Below are 16298 nucleotides of genomic sequence, written 5' to 3'. Positions count from 1 at the left end.
ATTGTGCCCTATCAAAGAGACTGTATCCATTAAGAGTTGTGCCCCTTTTGTGTGAAAAGAAATGTAAAATCTGTAGTTCAACTGTTACAGTTTGCGATCTTTCCTGTAATGGGGAACCAATTAGCTACCACCTTGACCATGCAATCAGCAGTGATATACCGTGTTTCCCCGAAAATAAGACAGTGTCATATTAATTTTGTTCAAAAAGGTTTAACTTTTTTACATGTATGGCTGCCTGGACACTATTTAAATTGACTTTTTTAATTAACTGTTAGCAGGGCTTAATTTTGGAGTAGGGCTTATATTTCAAGCATCCTCAAAAAGCCTGAAAAATCATTTTGCATCCTCAAAAAATCTGGAAAATCATGCTATGTCTTATTTTCAGGGAAACAGGGTAGCAATCGTATGTCATTCGTTAGGCAAGCGTTTACACTGAATAATAATTAGGTAGTTTTAACTGCTCATTCGAATGTAGCCTCTTATCATTCTTTCTGCCATTGCTTTCTATTTGACAAATCATACAATGCCCGATTATACCAAATGATGCAGTGACAGATGAACGATTATTTTCACGTCCACCTGAAAAATCTAATCAGCGATAATCTGACAATTTATTGTTGATCATTCGCTCGCTGCATGCGTTGCGCCATGTAAAAGGGCCTTGAGAACTAGAAGGTGGCCGCTAATGTTCACCTCCCTACAGAGAAGATAATGGAGGGCTAACCGTTGTTAGGGTTTTTCTAATAAGCCATTCTTGAATAGATTTTAATTGCAGTGACTTAGGTATGAGGATTTGTCATTTGTAGATTTTGCAAACTTTATAATCCCAGTATGAAGTGCTAATACTAACCACATCTTTGCATGCTAGCCATAAATGCTAAAGCACATGATGCTGACTACACATGGCAATGGTTTTCACGCTTGAATAATATCCTTATGAGTTCTCGGTAGTCTTGTGGTGTCGAGCATACTATTTCATGACAACATTTTAATTTCACCACTAGTTGTTGGCTGCTAAAAAACAGAAAATACAGACAAAATCCTAAGCAACTCTCATGGTTTCTCAAGATGCATCCGTATTCAAGAAAATTCTTTTAAACTTATTACGAGATGGTACAAAACTCCCCATCAACTATTCAAACTGAATTTAACACCCTCTGATAGCTGTTGGAGATGCGGCCACCAAGTGGTGGAATTGCCCAGGGATAGTTCCATATTGGAAACAAGTATTTAACCAAATCAACAAAATCTGTTCGACCTCATTAAAATTGGCACCGGAGGAGGTATCACTGTGGCAACCATCTAAAAACTTTACACAAAGAAAAGACTCCCTGCCAACAATCCTATTATCTGCAGCCAAGCTATTCATCCCACTAATGAACCCCCTTCCCTAACCCAATGGGAAAACAAAATACGCAAAATATACTGCTACCCTACTTCCGCTTAACTCAAACACATCCCCATCATTCATTGAGGGTTTCACGTACAATTACAGGGGAAATACCCCATAAATAACCAAATGGCAAGTCTTCAGGCCAGAATCTATTAAGAACCAGCGTAGATGACACCCCCCACCCCCTAGCCTTTCCCCCCTTTATTGGTTTATAGGTTACTGTTTTTATGGTTATTGACATCGCTATTGTCTTATGATGTGCTTAAAAGACATAATCCTCATACAATTAAAATATTTATGAGAGCATTCATGGTCATTTTAAACTGTGACAAAATGTTTCTTCCTGTATGTTTAAATAATCTGTATGGATATGCTTCTCAGACTTGTCTGTTTTATTAAGCATTTCTTGATAAAAAGAGATTATATTAAAAAAACAAACAATAGAAATGATCCTGGTAGTAAGTTTCTCATTTAAAGAGAATCTGTCAACCTATAAGTCACTTAAATAAAGGTATGAGCTCATAGGAGCTGAAATGCTGAATCCAGGGATGCCTGTCTTATACTTACCCTACTCCCTGTTTCCCCTCTGCCCTTACATTCGTGCACGCTTAGCATGAGAGGACTAATACTGTCATTCTATGCTCATGCTTATGTAGACAGCGATCTGCATGCAGCCATTGCTTTTAGAGTAGACAGCGAGAAAGCGAAGCCCGGTAAGTACAAGAGTAGCATCTCTGTATTGAGGGCTTCAACTCCTATGAGCTCAAAACTGGAGTTTATGGGGCTCATAGGAGCTAACAGATTTCCTTTGATTCCTCAGTGACCAGCCATACATGTTTTTACAGTGGTCACTAAAGGGCCTTAGGCTAGACCGCTGTAATAACATGGTGGCCTGGACTAACACTGGCATATACTATGTGCCCAGCAAGAGGTGGAGATTAGTTTAAAGAAATGCTTTCAATAGAGGACTATTGGATTTTGTGGTTAAAAACCAAATTTCCACATCATACTGCAAGAACAATCAAAGCATCCTAAGTTGTGGTCCCCTGGGGGAGCTAAAAAAGTTAAAAGATCAATAAAGTTTTACTAATTGTATAAAAAAAAATAATAAAAGTTTAAATCACCCCCCTTTTGTCATATTTATAATAAAAGTATCATAAAATCCTACAACAAAAATACATATTTGGTATCGCCACATCTGTAAAAGTACAATCGATCAAAATAACACAATTTTACCTCGCACGATGAACGTCATCAGCCAAAAAAATAAAGAACGCCAGAAATGCACTTTTTGGTCACCCTGTCTCCAAGAAAAAATGCAATAAAAAGCGATCAATAAGTCATATGTATTCCAAAATGGTACCAACGCAAACTACAGGACGTCCCGCAAAAAATGAGCCTTGGTACAACTATGTCGACAGAAAAATAAAAAAGCTATTGCACGCAGAAGATGGCGGCAGAAAATAATTTAAAAAAATTAAATATCTTTGAAAAAAAATACGGGTAGCACAGCAAAAAAAACTATACAACTTTGGTGTCGTTGTAATCGTACTGACCCATAGAATAAAGCTATTATGTCATTCTTGTTGCAGTATGTGCACCTCAGAAACAAGAAGCACGAAAAATGGCGGAATTTCATTTTTTTCCATTTCTCTCTGCTTAGAATTTTTAAAAAGTTTTTCAGTACATGATATGGTACACTAAATAGCACCATTAAAAAAATACATCTCGTCGCGCAAAAAGCAAGCCCTCATACAGCGACGTCGATGGATAAATAAAAGAGTTACAATTTTTTAAAAGGGAGGGGGGGTGAGGGTGGACGAAAATAGAAATAAACAAAAAAGCTCCCTCATTAAGGGGTTAACTATCTTGAGCTACATCACACTTTACAGACCCGCGGGTGGCATTCACAAGTCTGTTGACTGCAGCTGGAACAGTGAGAAGCTTATATGTATTTTCCAACTTAAAATATTACTTTTTCTTACTCTGCCTGTTTTAAAAAAATAACAAATGTGTCTATACGCACCTGCCCTGGGTCCCTGGAGCTCCAGCACCTCTGTTCTCCCTGATGGAGCTCTGTTTACAGGCTGCTGCAGCAAATCACAGCCCTCATAGGTTGACTGCTGGGGTCTGTGATTGGTTGCAGCAGCTTGTGATGTTTCATTCATAGACTGTCTCTGCAGCTCGTAAACAGACCAGGTGGGATAAACAGAGATGCAGCGCTGGAAGGATCCAGAATGAGTGAGTATAAGCATGTTGGGGTTTCGTGGCTGAAAATCCACTGTGGTGTAATGGGGTGAAAACAGATGACAGGTTCCCTTTAAGTGCTTTTTTTTTTACAATTTTTCCTTTTCATTTATAGATGAAGGTATTGTTAGTTCTATTTTTCAGTTTTTTACCTTAGTTATATAGTGACTTTTGACGTCTTATATGATTTGGAGTCACATTGTTCACATTATGCTCTGATATTTCTCAAAAATCTTAATGTTTCCAAAAAAATACATTTAAAAATGTATTCCAATTCAAATGCACGTTTCAATGCGCCCGGTTGATATTGTTTTTAATAAGATTGTTAAAAATGCAGCGTAAAAAATAAAGTCGGAAAGTAGAATTATTACAAAATAAGTGTTTTATTCCACAAAAGTAACATTTTCATGATAAATTCTTACACATTTCATACAGTGCATTGTAGACATAGTATATAAAAAAAAATTTTGGGCTTACTGGTGTGAGGAACTAAAGTACGGATGAATTGAAGAATAGAAAATATCATCTCTGTGCCTTCTTGACTCCTCCCACAAACCTACAGCTCTTAGTTCTGACTGCTGAAAACTGTTTGGTTCACGCTTATCAGTAATGCAAATTATTCACTGATTGGCTTACTAACGTCTTATAGTTTTTTGTCTTTTTTTTTTTTTTAATAGATGCGCACTGCCTTAATACGGCTCTATAGAAGCACAGAGTTGCACTGAGCCCTTATACGATACCTGTAGTGGTCTATGGGGCGAAACGATGCCCCTGCATGCCTCTGACTTCATGGCAAAATAGAAATAGGACAAGCCCCTGATGGCTAGGACCATCAGAGGGTAAATACTGCACTAGCCCATTGAATTTGTGTATTGCACAACTTTTAATACATGTGATATATAGATATGTCCTTCTTTATGTTAAGTCCATATGTTTGGGACTAAGACAGGATCCTTTGTTAGGTGATATACAGTATAAGGGCTTATTTACATGAGCGTATATCGGCCGGCGCTTTCACAGCTGGCCGATATACGCTTCCATCTAAGCAGTTCCCCCCTTCCCTCCCACTCACCGGCTCTCTGCCTTTCTTCTCCCCTCCGAGCAGTTTGCAATGGGAGTGAGCAGGACGGGGGAGGGGCTCAGTTCCCGCCCCTTCTCAATAGCCAGCAATGGGAGTGGGTGGGACAGAGCGGAGCTTAGCTCTGGCCCCGTTCCCTCCCATTGCAAATGCCAGACTGGAGGAGAGAGGGAGAGAGGCAGAGAGCCGGTGAGGGGAAGGGGAGGGGGGAACAGCTTAGATGGAAACGTATATCGGCTGGGCGTGAAAACCCGACTGATATATGCTCATGTAAATAAGCCCTAATACAAGATTTGTTGCCAAGCTGTTTGCTCTTAGAATGAATTACCAGACAGAGGATTTTTTCCGTGTCTGAAATGTGGAATTTGCGTCCAGTTATAGAAAAAGATTACTTCCTTATACCCACCATATCCGGAGCGTTTTATCCAGTATGTACAGATACCAACATTACCATGACCGGCAGTGGTCTCCTTCTACATTCGTTCCTTCTGATGTAAAGGTGTTCCATCATTAGGACAAAACCCTGTCCCCCAGCTGGGCCCTATGTAAAATAAAAAAAATGAGGGTATACTCACCTCTTCTGGAGCCCTGGGATGCAGCTGACAGCCGCCGCCGGTATTCGGGGATGACTTTCTGGTAGTTGGGCGTCAAAAGCAAGTGACAGCCAAACTCATAGCATCATGACACCCAGGATAGAAGCGCTGATGTCAGGAGGGCAGACTCTAAAGCTGCAGCTAACAACTGTCACCTGCTTCCCAAGGTTTCAGGACAGGTGAGTATACCCTTGTTTTTTATTTTGCACATGGCCCAGGTGGGGGATGGGCTTTTGCCTTATAGTCAAGTCTCTCTGCCACATTCCCTTTTAACCCCTTGAGTGGCGCGCCCGGAAATTTTACGGGACGAGCTCCACTGCCGATAGTGATATAGCCCGAAAGATTTCCGGGCTATGTATCACTATGGGAGCTGCAGAGCACAATGCCACAAGATGTGACAGTGTGCTCTGCCTGCACAGACCCAGAGATAACAAAGCAAGGGCTTTGAAAAACTAGCAGAGGATATTGCCGATCTGCCGGCAATCTCCTGCTTCTAAGTCTCCTGCTTTGTTTACAGGTTGCCATAGAGACCATCGGCTTGTCAGAAGCAAGCCGATGGTCTCTGCGGCAGGGAGAGCTGGTGCTTAGCTGTCAGAGGACAGCTAGGTACCTGCTCTTACAGCAGAGATCAGAGAAAACCTCCGATCTCTGCTGTGTTAACCCTATGTGACTGCAGCATGTAAAGGGCTGTCACTGCAGCATGTAAAGGGCTGTCACCATCGGACCCCCGGAAAGTGATCAAGGGGTCCTGATGGGTCCCTGTGGAAGTCCCCTAAAGGGCCAAAAAAAAAACCGGAAAGGTAAAAAATTATAAAAAAAAAATTATAAAAACACTTGTCTCCCTTTACTTTGTAAAAAAAATCAAAAATAAAATCACACATGTGGTATCCATGCGTCGTAATGACCCAGAGAAGGAAGTTAATACATTATTTAACCCCTTAATGACATGGCCCCTTTTTTTCTTTTTTCCCCATTTCTTTTTTTCCTCCCCTCTGTTTAAAAAATCACAACTTGTCCCACAAAAAACAAGCCCTCATATGGCCATGTCAATGGAAAAATGAAAAAGTTATGGCTCTTGAGACGCAACTGCAAAATTAGTTGAAATTCAATGATTAGACCATTTTAAAAAACCTGCCCTGGTGGGCACGACAGGGTGGTAGGAAACCCGCCACTCAAGGGGTTAATACAGAATACAACAAAATAAATAATGACATGTTACCACATTGTTCCTTGGAAGTATTGCTGTACAGAGATGCCATACAACTACAAACAGACTGCCTACTGTTTCATACTAGCTAAAATGGACAGAGTAGTCCTCTATGAGGCCTCTTTCACACGGGCTACAAAATCTCGCTACAAAAGGCATGTATGTGAAGCTCGTGGTTTCCAATGGGTTCATCCACATGAGCAATGTTTTGTAGCCTGAAAGAACCCATTGGAAACCATAAGCTTCACATGCGTTTTGTAGCGATGATTTTGGAGCCCGTATGGATGCACCCTAAGTATAAGGGGAATGCCAATTCTCCATGAGAATAGAGCAAAAGCAGTAAGCAGCAATTTGTCCCAGCAGAAATCATGGGACACCCATGAAAACACTCATCACATGTATTGATCCTGTCCTTAACATAAAACCCTTTTCAATTTTGCATACTCAGATACCCAAGACATGGACTCAACTGTGTCACGGGCTTCAATGGATAATAATCGATAGTTTTATACAGCCTCAGTATTTTTCCTTATTACCAGATAAATGTAAACCAAAATATTGGAAACCGTGTTCTGGACCCGCCAAACACAGAACCTGAGTAAACATTCTCCTCTATAAAGTGCAAATAAAACATTCTCCGCTCTTCTTTGCTTGTAATTTTCATTGATAGATCTCAGCCGTCCAGGAGTCTTGTGACTGTGTTGTCTACATCTGTAAAATGAAATTGAACCCGCTATGAATACAACTATGTAGATACAGTTTATATTGATTTAATACATTAATTATACTAATCATCTTACAAGCAAAGTACAGGACATCCTACTTAGAAAGGAAGTCTAAACTTGGCCAAAACAATGAACTATGAAGAAAACAGTCACACTTCCATGGGCCAATACACTAATCCCCAATACTGTATATCCTGAACTTTACGGGATCACATTATCTTAAGATGAGGGAGCTTGGATATATAGGTTATATCAATTAACTCGATTAGAGACTAAAGCACGGAATATACTGTTGTAAAAAACAAGATTGGATATGGGTTCTGGCCGTATATACTTACTGATATACTGATGCAAGTGGGCAGGTAAAACATCCCATCACTCAACATGCAGACAGCCAAATGTCAAATGGAGCAGTAATGTGCACAGGTGATGGCACTGATGAACAGCCCCTCACACACCTTCCTTATATTGAGGGGCGGCTGCTTAGTACTATTCTTGCAAAAAGAAGAATAAGTAAACTCAGTCACCTCCAGGGTTATATTTAGGGATGTACAGTATATTCCTGAAGTGCTCAGGTCACTGTAATTGAAAATTTTTCCTAATTAAAGGGATTGTCCCAATTGAACAACCTTTATGCATATCATATGCATATATAGTTGCTTGACATGATGTAAGGTAAAGTCCCCTGGTGTAAGCACTGAATCATGACTGACTCATAGGGTATTTTCACAGTAGATTGTTTTTGTGGAGTGGTTTGCCATTGCCTTACCCAGTCATCTATTTAGTCAACCTTGAGCCGGCTACCTGACCCAAGCGGTGACCCAACCCGCAACCTTCAGGCTATGAGTGAGAGCTTTGGACTGCATTTCTGCTGCCTTAACACGCTACGCCACACGAGGATCTTGTCAAGAGATCTCCATGCAAATATTCCCTTGACTTATGTTTCACATTGCAAAAGAGAGGATAGGCAATTGCCACATAATAGCCGTGTCATGTGAAGTGTGTTAGGGTATCACGTTTATAAGCACCAGAAGAAAAGGGACTGGGATTAAAAAGTACTTCTCCAGGTTAGATATATGTTGGAAAACAGATTATGCAAATCTCTACATATTTCTTAACCCAAACAAGTTCACTTAAAGTTGCTGGATGTTCAGATATTCAGGTTTCTATATGCTGGTTACATCAGAACATGTACAGTATATAACGTGAGAGAGTATTTACCAAGAATCGTATCCTCGGATTTGTTTCCCACGCGTTCGGTAGAATATTCCCTTGTCGATGACACATTAGTATTGATGATGGGAGGCTCATTCGTACATATTCTGTTGGGCAAGCTTATCTGATGACATTTTTTGTGCTTTTTTAAAACTGTGAAAAGGTAAAGTAAAATATCAAAACACAGATCATAACTTATTAATGTCCACATACTGGAATATCATCTTTAACACAAGCATTTGCTAGTGTACAGCGCTTAACCCTAATATAGAATGTCTCAAAAATATAACTAGTACGTTTAGGAAAAAAAAATATTGGAAATGAGTGACCCAATGGCTGTGTGGAGTCAGAAAGGACTTCTTCTAAGGATTTTGAGGTCTGATTTGCTACAGTTGGTTGGGGGTCGTTTTTCTTTCCTTTTGTTCAAATGTCCAGGGGTCCTTTTAGACAAGACGATTCTCGTTTGAACGAGCAAGTGACGCCACCGCTAGCTTGTTTGCTCTTGTGCAGCCTGTTTAGACAGGCAGAGGTATCATCGGCTCGTTCAAACGAGAATCATTCAGTTTCTCACATTCGCCATACAGGCGAATAAGAGGGGCTGAACGATTGCTGCTTAAACCATCGCTAAGCAAACGAAGCAACAATGGTTTCTATCTCAGCATAAAATTAATGACGAGCGAAAAGTAAACAATTATCATTCACCTTTCGGGCATTGGCTCATGATTATTCTTCATTTTCATTCGTTTTAACGATTTTTTTTAACGAAAATCGTTCCATCTAAAAGTAACCTCGGTCTGCGAAGGATTAATCTTGGATCTGTGTCCTATTTCAGCCTACATTACTACTACCGTGTTTCCCCGAAAATAAGACAGTGTCTTATATTAATTTTTGTTCAAAAAGGTTTATCTTCTTTACATGTATAGCTGCCTGGACACTATTTAAATTGACTTTTTTAATTAACTGTTATCAGGGCTTAATTTTGGAGTAGGGCTTATATTTCAAGCATCCTCAAAAAGCCTGAAAAATCATTTTGCATCCTCAAAAATTCTGGAAAATCATGCTATGTCTTATTTTCAGGGAAACAGGGTATATACATCCTCAATTAGACAAGGTACAAAGAGTAGTTCTACCTCTGGAGGATAAGGGATAACTTTCAATTATGGTACAACCCCTTTAAATCTTATAATATAATGCACCAAAGCCATCTGGAGCAGGACAGCTCGAAAACCTGACCATTTTAACAGTCTGCTTAACCTCCTCATCTGTTATATCATTTTCCAGAAGGTCCTGGTGGGCAGGAGCGAGAGTGAATGAAGAACGAGCTTTTGAGCACTCTGTCATGCATGACCGACTTGGGATTCTGTGAAGTTTGGGGATGGCGCCCAACGTTTGTCTTTGAACCAGTCTACGTGCTATGAGAGTGCCTGGCTTATCTCCCTGGGAAAGAATTTATAATTAGACTCTCGCAAACGTTTTTCAGCTCAAATTTATTTATTGGTGATTTTTAGAGATGAGCGAACGTACTCGGTAAGGCCAATTTCGCAATCGAGCACCGCGATTTTCGAGTACTTTACTACTCGGGTGAAAAGTACTCGGGGGCGCTGTGGGTGAGCGGGGGGTTGCAGAGGGGAGTGGGGGGGAGAGGGAGAGAGAGAGCTCCCACCTGTTCCGCACTGCTACCCCCCGCTCCAACACGCCCCGCCCCACAGCGCCCCCGAGTACTTTTCACCCGAGTAGTGAAGTACTCGAAAATCGCGGTGCTCGATTGCGAAATCGGCCTTACCGAGTACGTTCGCTCATCTCTAGTGATTTTCTTTATATGACCTCCATATTGTAATTTGAAGCCATTGTAACATTCAGTGTAATTTTTTCTGTTTGTAAAAGATGTTCTCAGTTTATAGACAATGTATTTGTATTTGAGATGGATTCTATCTAGAACAATGGGTAAGTTTTAGTTTATGTATTTATTTGCAGTGTACCCAAAGTACACAGTCTAAAATAATGGGTCTTAATGTTTGCTTGGCTGTCTCGTGACTTCTCAACTCAAACAGACAAATATTAAGTCAGCACTACCAAACAACAGAATGTGTTTGGTAAATTTTTGTAAATAGTATATAAAATGGGCTTAAGATTATGTTGGCAGGAAACTCGCCTATGGATCTGGTAAGATGCCTGGGACCTTTACCTGGATACAGATACAATTCCTGCCTTGACAGAAATCAAGAATTTCTCTTGTCTGATGTGCTGGCTAGGATGTAGAGAAGATGACGTCTAATCAGTGACGTATTCTCTGATGTTTTACTAAAGGCCCATATACACACAATGATTCGCTCTAGATTTGTACAAACGAGCGAAAGTGAGAAATAACCGTTCAGTGTGAAGTGAAAACAAATCCCTCACTTGTCATTTGTGGTTGTTTTCTCCCTGGCTTCCTGGCGCATCTTCTCCCCGGCTCCTCATCACACTTCTGAAGCATTTTCTCCTGGCTGGAGATTTAAAAATCCCCACCTCTAGAAAGCGCTGAGCGCTGTGTCCAATAAGAGGCTGCCGGCCCCATTAACAAGGTGAAACCCTTGAATGTGACCGCATCCAAGGTTCAAGGAATCCCCTGCTGCAGCTGTCACAGCCTCAGCAGGGAATAGCGATCTGCTCCCATTGCTTTCAATGGGGCGGCAGTAACGCCAGACCCATTGAAAGCAATGGGCATGGAGCTTCGGTCACACGCATTTGGCACATCTGTGTGGCGCATTTTTTTTGCGGACATAGATGCACAAAAAAAATGCTCATCTGACTGAGCCCTTACCTTGTAAAGGTGGCAGCCTTGGGACTCTTTTTTTTTTCTCCTTCCCCCTCCCTTTTAAGGCTCATGCCCACGGACGGAGCAGGATACGCCTGCAGTTCTACGCCGTGGGAATCCCACAGGGATAAACAAAAAAAGTCCCCGCTGGTGATTGTGGGAAAACACGCTTTTTTAATGCGGTCTCTATTAATACTATATTAATGGAGATCTCCCGCCGCAGAAAAACGCAGTAGAATCCCGCATGTGATGACTGAGATATTAGGCTCAATAGAACCTAATAGCTGCGTTATTCCGCCGTGGATTTACGCCGTGGGGAACGTGGCATAAACCAGTCTGTGGGCATTAGCCCTTACTCCTTTGTCTCCCCTTTGTGTTACTATTGTTGATTTGATTATACTGTATTCGTTGCTCTATATAACGTCTTCTTCTGGAATTTGTATTGTCAAGGTGTTAATCTTTATGCCTCATTTGTTCACATTTTGCGAATATTTTATGGGGTTTTTTTTAAGAATACAAAGATTATTGCAAATTAAATCTCCAGTTATCAGACACTGATGGAGGGGGAGCACTTTGTAATATTAACACTTTATCTTACTGTGGTGTAGGGTCTTATGTGAGAGCATGTACAAGTGTTCCCTGGTAGTGGAGAAATGCAGAGAGCAGCAGCACTGGTGCCCTGCACACCAATGTAGGAACACATTTATATATATATATATGCACAAATAAATGTAATTAACTTACCACACATTAGTATGAAGAAAGAAAACACAACAATGAATATTGTCAAAATGGTAAATGAAAATTTCCATTCTTGAGATTTTTCACTTTTCATATTTTCTGTAAAAAATTTAAATATAAATAACTAAATAAAGAATGAAATGTGAAAACAGTGTATGTGGCCCCTTAAAGGGGTTGTCCCGCGCCGAAACGGGGTTTTTTTTTTTTCAACCCCCCCCCCCCCGTTCGGCGCGAGACAACCCCGATGCAGGGACGTACAGAAAGCTCACCGGAGCGCTTACCTTAATCCCCGCGCTCCGGTGACTTCTATACTTACCTGTGAAGATGGCCGCCGGGATCCTCTGCCTCCGTGGACCGCAGCTCTTCTGTGCGGTCCATTGCCGATTCCAGCCTCCTGATTGGCTGGAATCGGCACGTGACGGGGCGGAGCTACACGGAGCTACACGGAGCCCCATAGAGAACAGGAGAAGACCTGGACTGCGCAAGCGCGGCTAATTTGGCCATCGGAGGGCGAAAATTAGTCGGCACCATGGAGACGAGGACGCCAGCAACGGAGCAGGTAAGTATAAAACTTTTTATAACTTCTGTATGGCTCATAATTAATGCACAATGTATATTACAAAGTGCATTAATATGGCCATACAGAAGTGTATAGACCCACTTGCTGCCGCGGGACAACCCCTTTAAGTACTAAAGTATGTACACGACCTCGGACCCTTTAGGGAGGATTATAATTGTGGGAGATACTGCTGCAATCTAAATTCAGTACTTACAGTTACATCCCATGCATGTATGCATTCAATTACTTTGGAAGGGACACAGGTTTTTATTTGCTTCCATACATGAAGTGTACAGAGCTAGTCTCCCCCAGAAGCACTGCAATATATGCAATATCCCAGGCAGACTCCCCCTTGCTGATTAAGTACAGTAGTTCTAAAGAGTTCTGCCAGCTTATAAAGAGAACCATAAATATGGACTTGTGGTACTTTATTCCCAGGCCTCATGCACACCGTAGAGAAGGAGGAAAAGACCTTATGTATGGAAGCAAACAAAAAACCTGTGTCCCTTCCCAAGAAATCGCATGCTTACAGAGGTACAATAAGCACCCATGCACTTCTATTGGAAATGTAGTCAAAGTCCAGCCCATCCAAAAGTTTGAGAAAAATAATTACAAACAATAAATTTTATAAAAGTTCCTTTTTAGATATAGAATGTATTCATTTTTCTGACGTATTTCCAGCACGATCGAGCAGCGCCCTTAGTTGTAGCAAATTAATTAAAAGCAAGACTTTTCAGATACAATAAGGCATCTTTCACACCTGCGTTAGGGCTCAGTTCAGATTTTTCGTCTCCACTCCGTTTTTGGAGGAAAAAAAATGAAATAAAATGGGAAAAACTGATCAGTTTTTTCCCCATTGATTTCAATGGGGTTTAAAAGTGACGTAAAGCAAACGGAAAGGCTCAAGTCCGCTTCCATTCTGTTAGGTTTCTGGTTTTTTGGACAGGAAAAAAGTGCAATCTGCAAGCGTTATTTTTTTGTTAAAAAAAAACAAAAACACGGAAACCTGCAGAATGGAAGCTTTTCTGTTTATTTTCCATTATTTTGAAAACTGATTGAAATCAACGAGAAAAAAAACAACAATTTTTTCCTAATTTTATTTGTTTCTCCCCTCTAAAAACAGAGCAGAGAGACGAAAACCCTGAACTGACCCCAACGCAGGTGTGAAAGCAGCCTAACGTATCTCAATCTTCAAGTTATGCAACTGTGAGAGATTCCACAAAACCTTTAATACGCTTGTTGTTGCCTTATCAATTAAAAAAAGACAATTAATGATTTAGAAAAAAAACAAAATAAGCTAAAATTAATTTGAACTAGAGATATAAATGTTAAGAGGTACAGAAAACTCTGATTACCTGACACAGTGAAAGTAAGAGAGGTTGCATTGTGAGTGCCTTGGTTCCAGAAGGTGCATGTGACTGTCCTATTGGATGTGGCTGGGACTCGGACTACACTGGTGACACTGAACAGTCCGTCAGCGGTAAGTATGTAGCTGATGTTATGGACCGCAGTGAGATTCTCTTTGTCCATCATCCAGGTGACCTTGGCCTCCGGATACCCAAACGACTGACAGGAAACTTCCTTGACTGTCTCTCCAGAGGCGTTAACCACATCTCTGACTTGTGGTGTTATTGTCCTGTATGGTGCTAGGGAAAGAAAGATATCCTATTAAAGCACAAGGACATAAACAGAGAAAAATACACATAAGCAGCTTTGTGGTATGGACCACCATGCTTGTTTTTTGGGTTTTTTTTGCAATTATGTAAAATATTCTACTTTTTCCCCTTTTTATTTTCTTTAGTTTATTACTGAAAAGTATTTCTAATTCGTGTTGTTATAATTATGAAGTTGCCAAACATCTGAATGTTATATTAGCGCGTGTACGCTAATATAACATTCAGACATTTGGCAACATATTTGTATGTGCTTTTTAAAATACAATGTATTTATTTTAAAAAAATGTAATTTTTTTAGTCAAATTTTTTTTTACACCATTTAAAGTTTATTTAACTTTTTTACTTTTTGTTTTTAATCCCATAAAGGGACTTCCACGTAACATAGAGTTTTATTAGTTACATTATACTTGCAGAGTTATTTATGCCTATGCATACACATTTGCACAAGCACCTTTTAGGGCAAACCACTAGGTTTTACAACAGATAATCCTGGAGCTGGTGATCAGTGCTACAAGTAGATCCCGCGCCTTTGGACAGTGCTGCAATCAGGCTTGATCATGGTACTGAGAGGGTTAATTGCATATAATTTTTGTGTAAAAGTCTTGGGGCCATTGTGACATTTTCAGAAAATGCAATATGAGCCTTCAGTGACATTTATTATATCTCTGTGCATGATCTAAATATTTAGAGCCAAGGATTGCATTGGATTCCATCCTGTGATACCGGAAAATCTTATTAAAGAAGATCATTGGCTCTAAATATTTGGCTCATAGAGGCGAGGGACAACACTAACAATACCCTTCTCATAGTAGACAAAGCTAAGATCCTAAATAACCCATTCTGCCTTCTTTCTATTGATGCTGAAAAAGCTTTTGACCGTGTACATCCTCCAATCTTCCCTAGAACAAATTGGACCTTGCACCAGGTTCTTGAATAAAGTCCTGGCCCTCTATAGTGACCCATCTTCACAAATACACACGAATGGTCTCCTTTCTGGGATGATTCCTATCAGAAATGGCACTTGAAAGGGGTGTCCTTTGTCTCCGCTGCTGTATGCCATAGTGATGGAACATCTGGCTGTGGCCCTGTTGGCGAGCACCAATGTGCACGGTATACAGATTGGCACACTAATCTGCAAAATGGCCTTGTACGCCAATGACCTTTTGATGTATGTATCTCAGCCTCGAGTGTCCTTACCGATGATACTACAAGAGTTTTTGAGATTTGGGTACCTGGGCAACTTTAAAGTAAACTTAAGCAAGGCTGAGGCCTTGTATGTGTCCCTTCCATCTGAGGAAATGGCCCACCTATCTAATCAATTTGACTAAGTGGCGCTTGTCATCTCTCCAATATTTTGGAGTGAATATATCTGCAAACCTACCCTCCTTATACCAACTGAACTATATCCCCCTGATGGAACTGACAATGCGAGACCTAAACACTTACTCAAAAAAACATCTGTCTTGGTTTGGCCAGATAAACGTTTTAAAATTGGATGTTGTGCCAAGATTCTTGTGCTTATTCCAAACGCTCCCCATCCAAATCCCTGCTAAATATTTTAAAGACATGCAAGTAGCTTTCAGACGGTTTATTTGGGAAGGACGGTCTAGTTGACTTAACTTCCAGACACTAACACGCCCCAGGACTTGGGAAGGGGGGGGGGGGGGGGGAGAGCCGGAGTACCTGACCTCAAACTATATTATACTGCATTAGTGTTGACCAGACTGCTTGACTGGCACTTCTGTCGAGGTTCTAAACAGTGGGTAGACCTTGACACAGAGTTAACATGGCCCTACTTACACACACTGCCGTGGCTGTCTCCAAAGGACAGACCCTCCTCTGCTCCCCACACCCTCCTTTCCACCGTTTCCTTGAGAATTTGGAATGGGCTTAGGGCCAGAGGTGCCCTCCCAACCTGCACAAGGGCTTTAACTCCTCTTTTTCATAACCCAGCATTCCCACCTGCAATGTACAAGCGTATATTCCTTTGTTGGCAAGATACTGAACACATCCGGCTATGCAACATCATACCTGGCAATATTTTTCCTTCATTTCTATCCCCCCAGG

At 40.9% G+C, this 16298-nt stretch overlaps 1 protein-coding gene across 1 annotated transcript in view; it reads right to left on the bottom strand.

Moving 5' to 3' along the window:
* Positions 1–16298, bottom strand: part of LOC136628938 (hemicentin-1-like) — a 103718-nt gene that overhangs the window by 61461 nt on the left and 25959 nt on the right. The window contains exons 4-7 of the mRNA XM_066605011.1: positions 13911–14201; positions 12000–12095; positions 8465–8611; positions 7197–7229 (exon numbers count right to left, since the gene is read on the bottom strand). Of these exons, the coding sequence (XP_066461108.1) occupies positions 7197–7229; positions 8465–8611; positions 12000–12095; positions 13911–14201 (567 nt within the window). The remainder of the gene's footprint in view (positions 1–7196; positions 7230–8464; positions 8612–11999; positions 12096–13910; positions 14202–16298) is intronic.

The sequence above is a fragment of the Eleutherodactylus coqui genome, chromosome 5 (genome assembly GCF_035609145.1).
Source record: "Eleutherodactylus coqui strain aEleCoq1 chromosome 5, aEleCoq1.hap1, whole genome shotgun sequence".
In the NCBI taxonomy this organism is placed as follows: Eukaryota; Metazoa; Chordata; class Amphibia; order Anura; family Eleutherodactylidae; genus Eleutherodactylus; species Eleutherodactylus coqui.
This window is presented reverse-complemented; position numbering and strand designations above follow the sequence as displayed.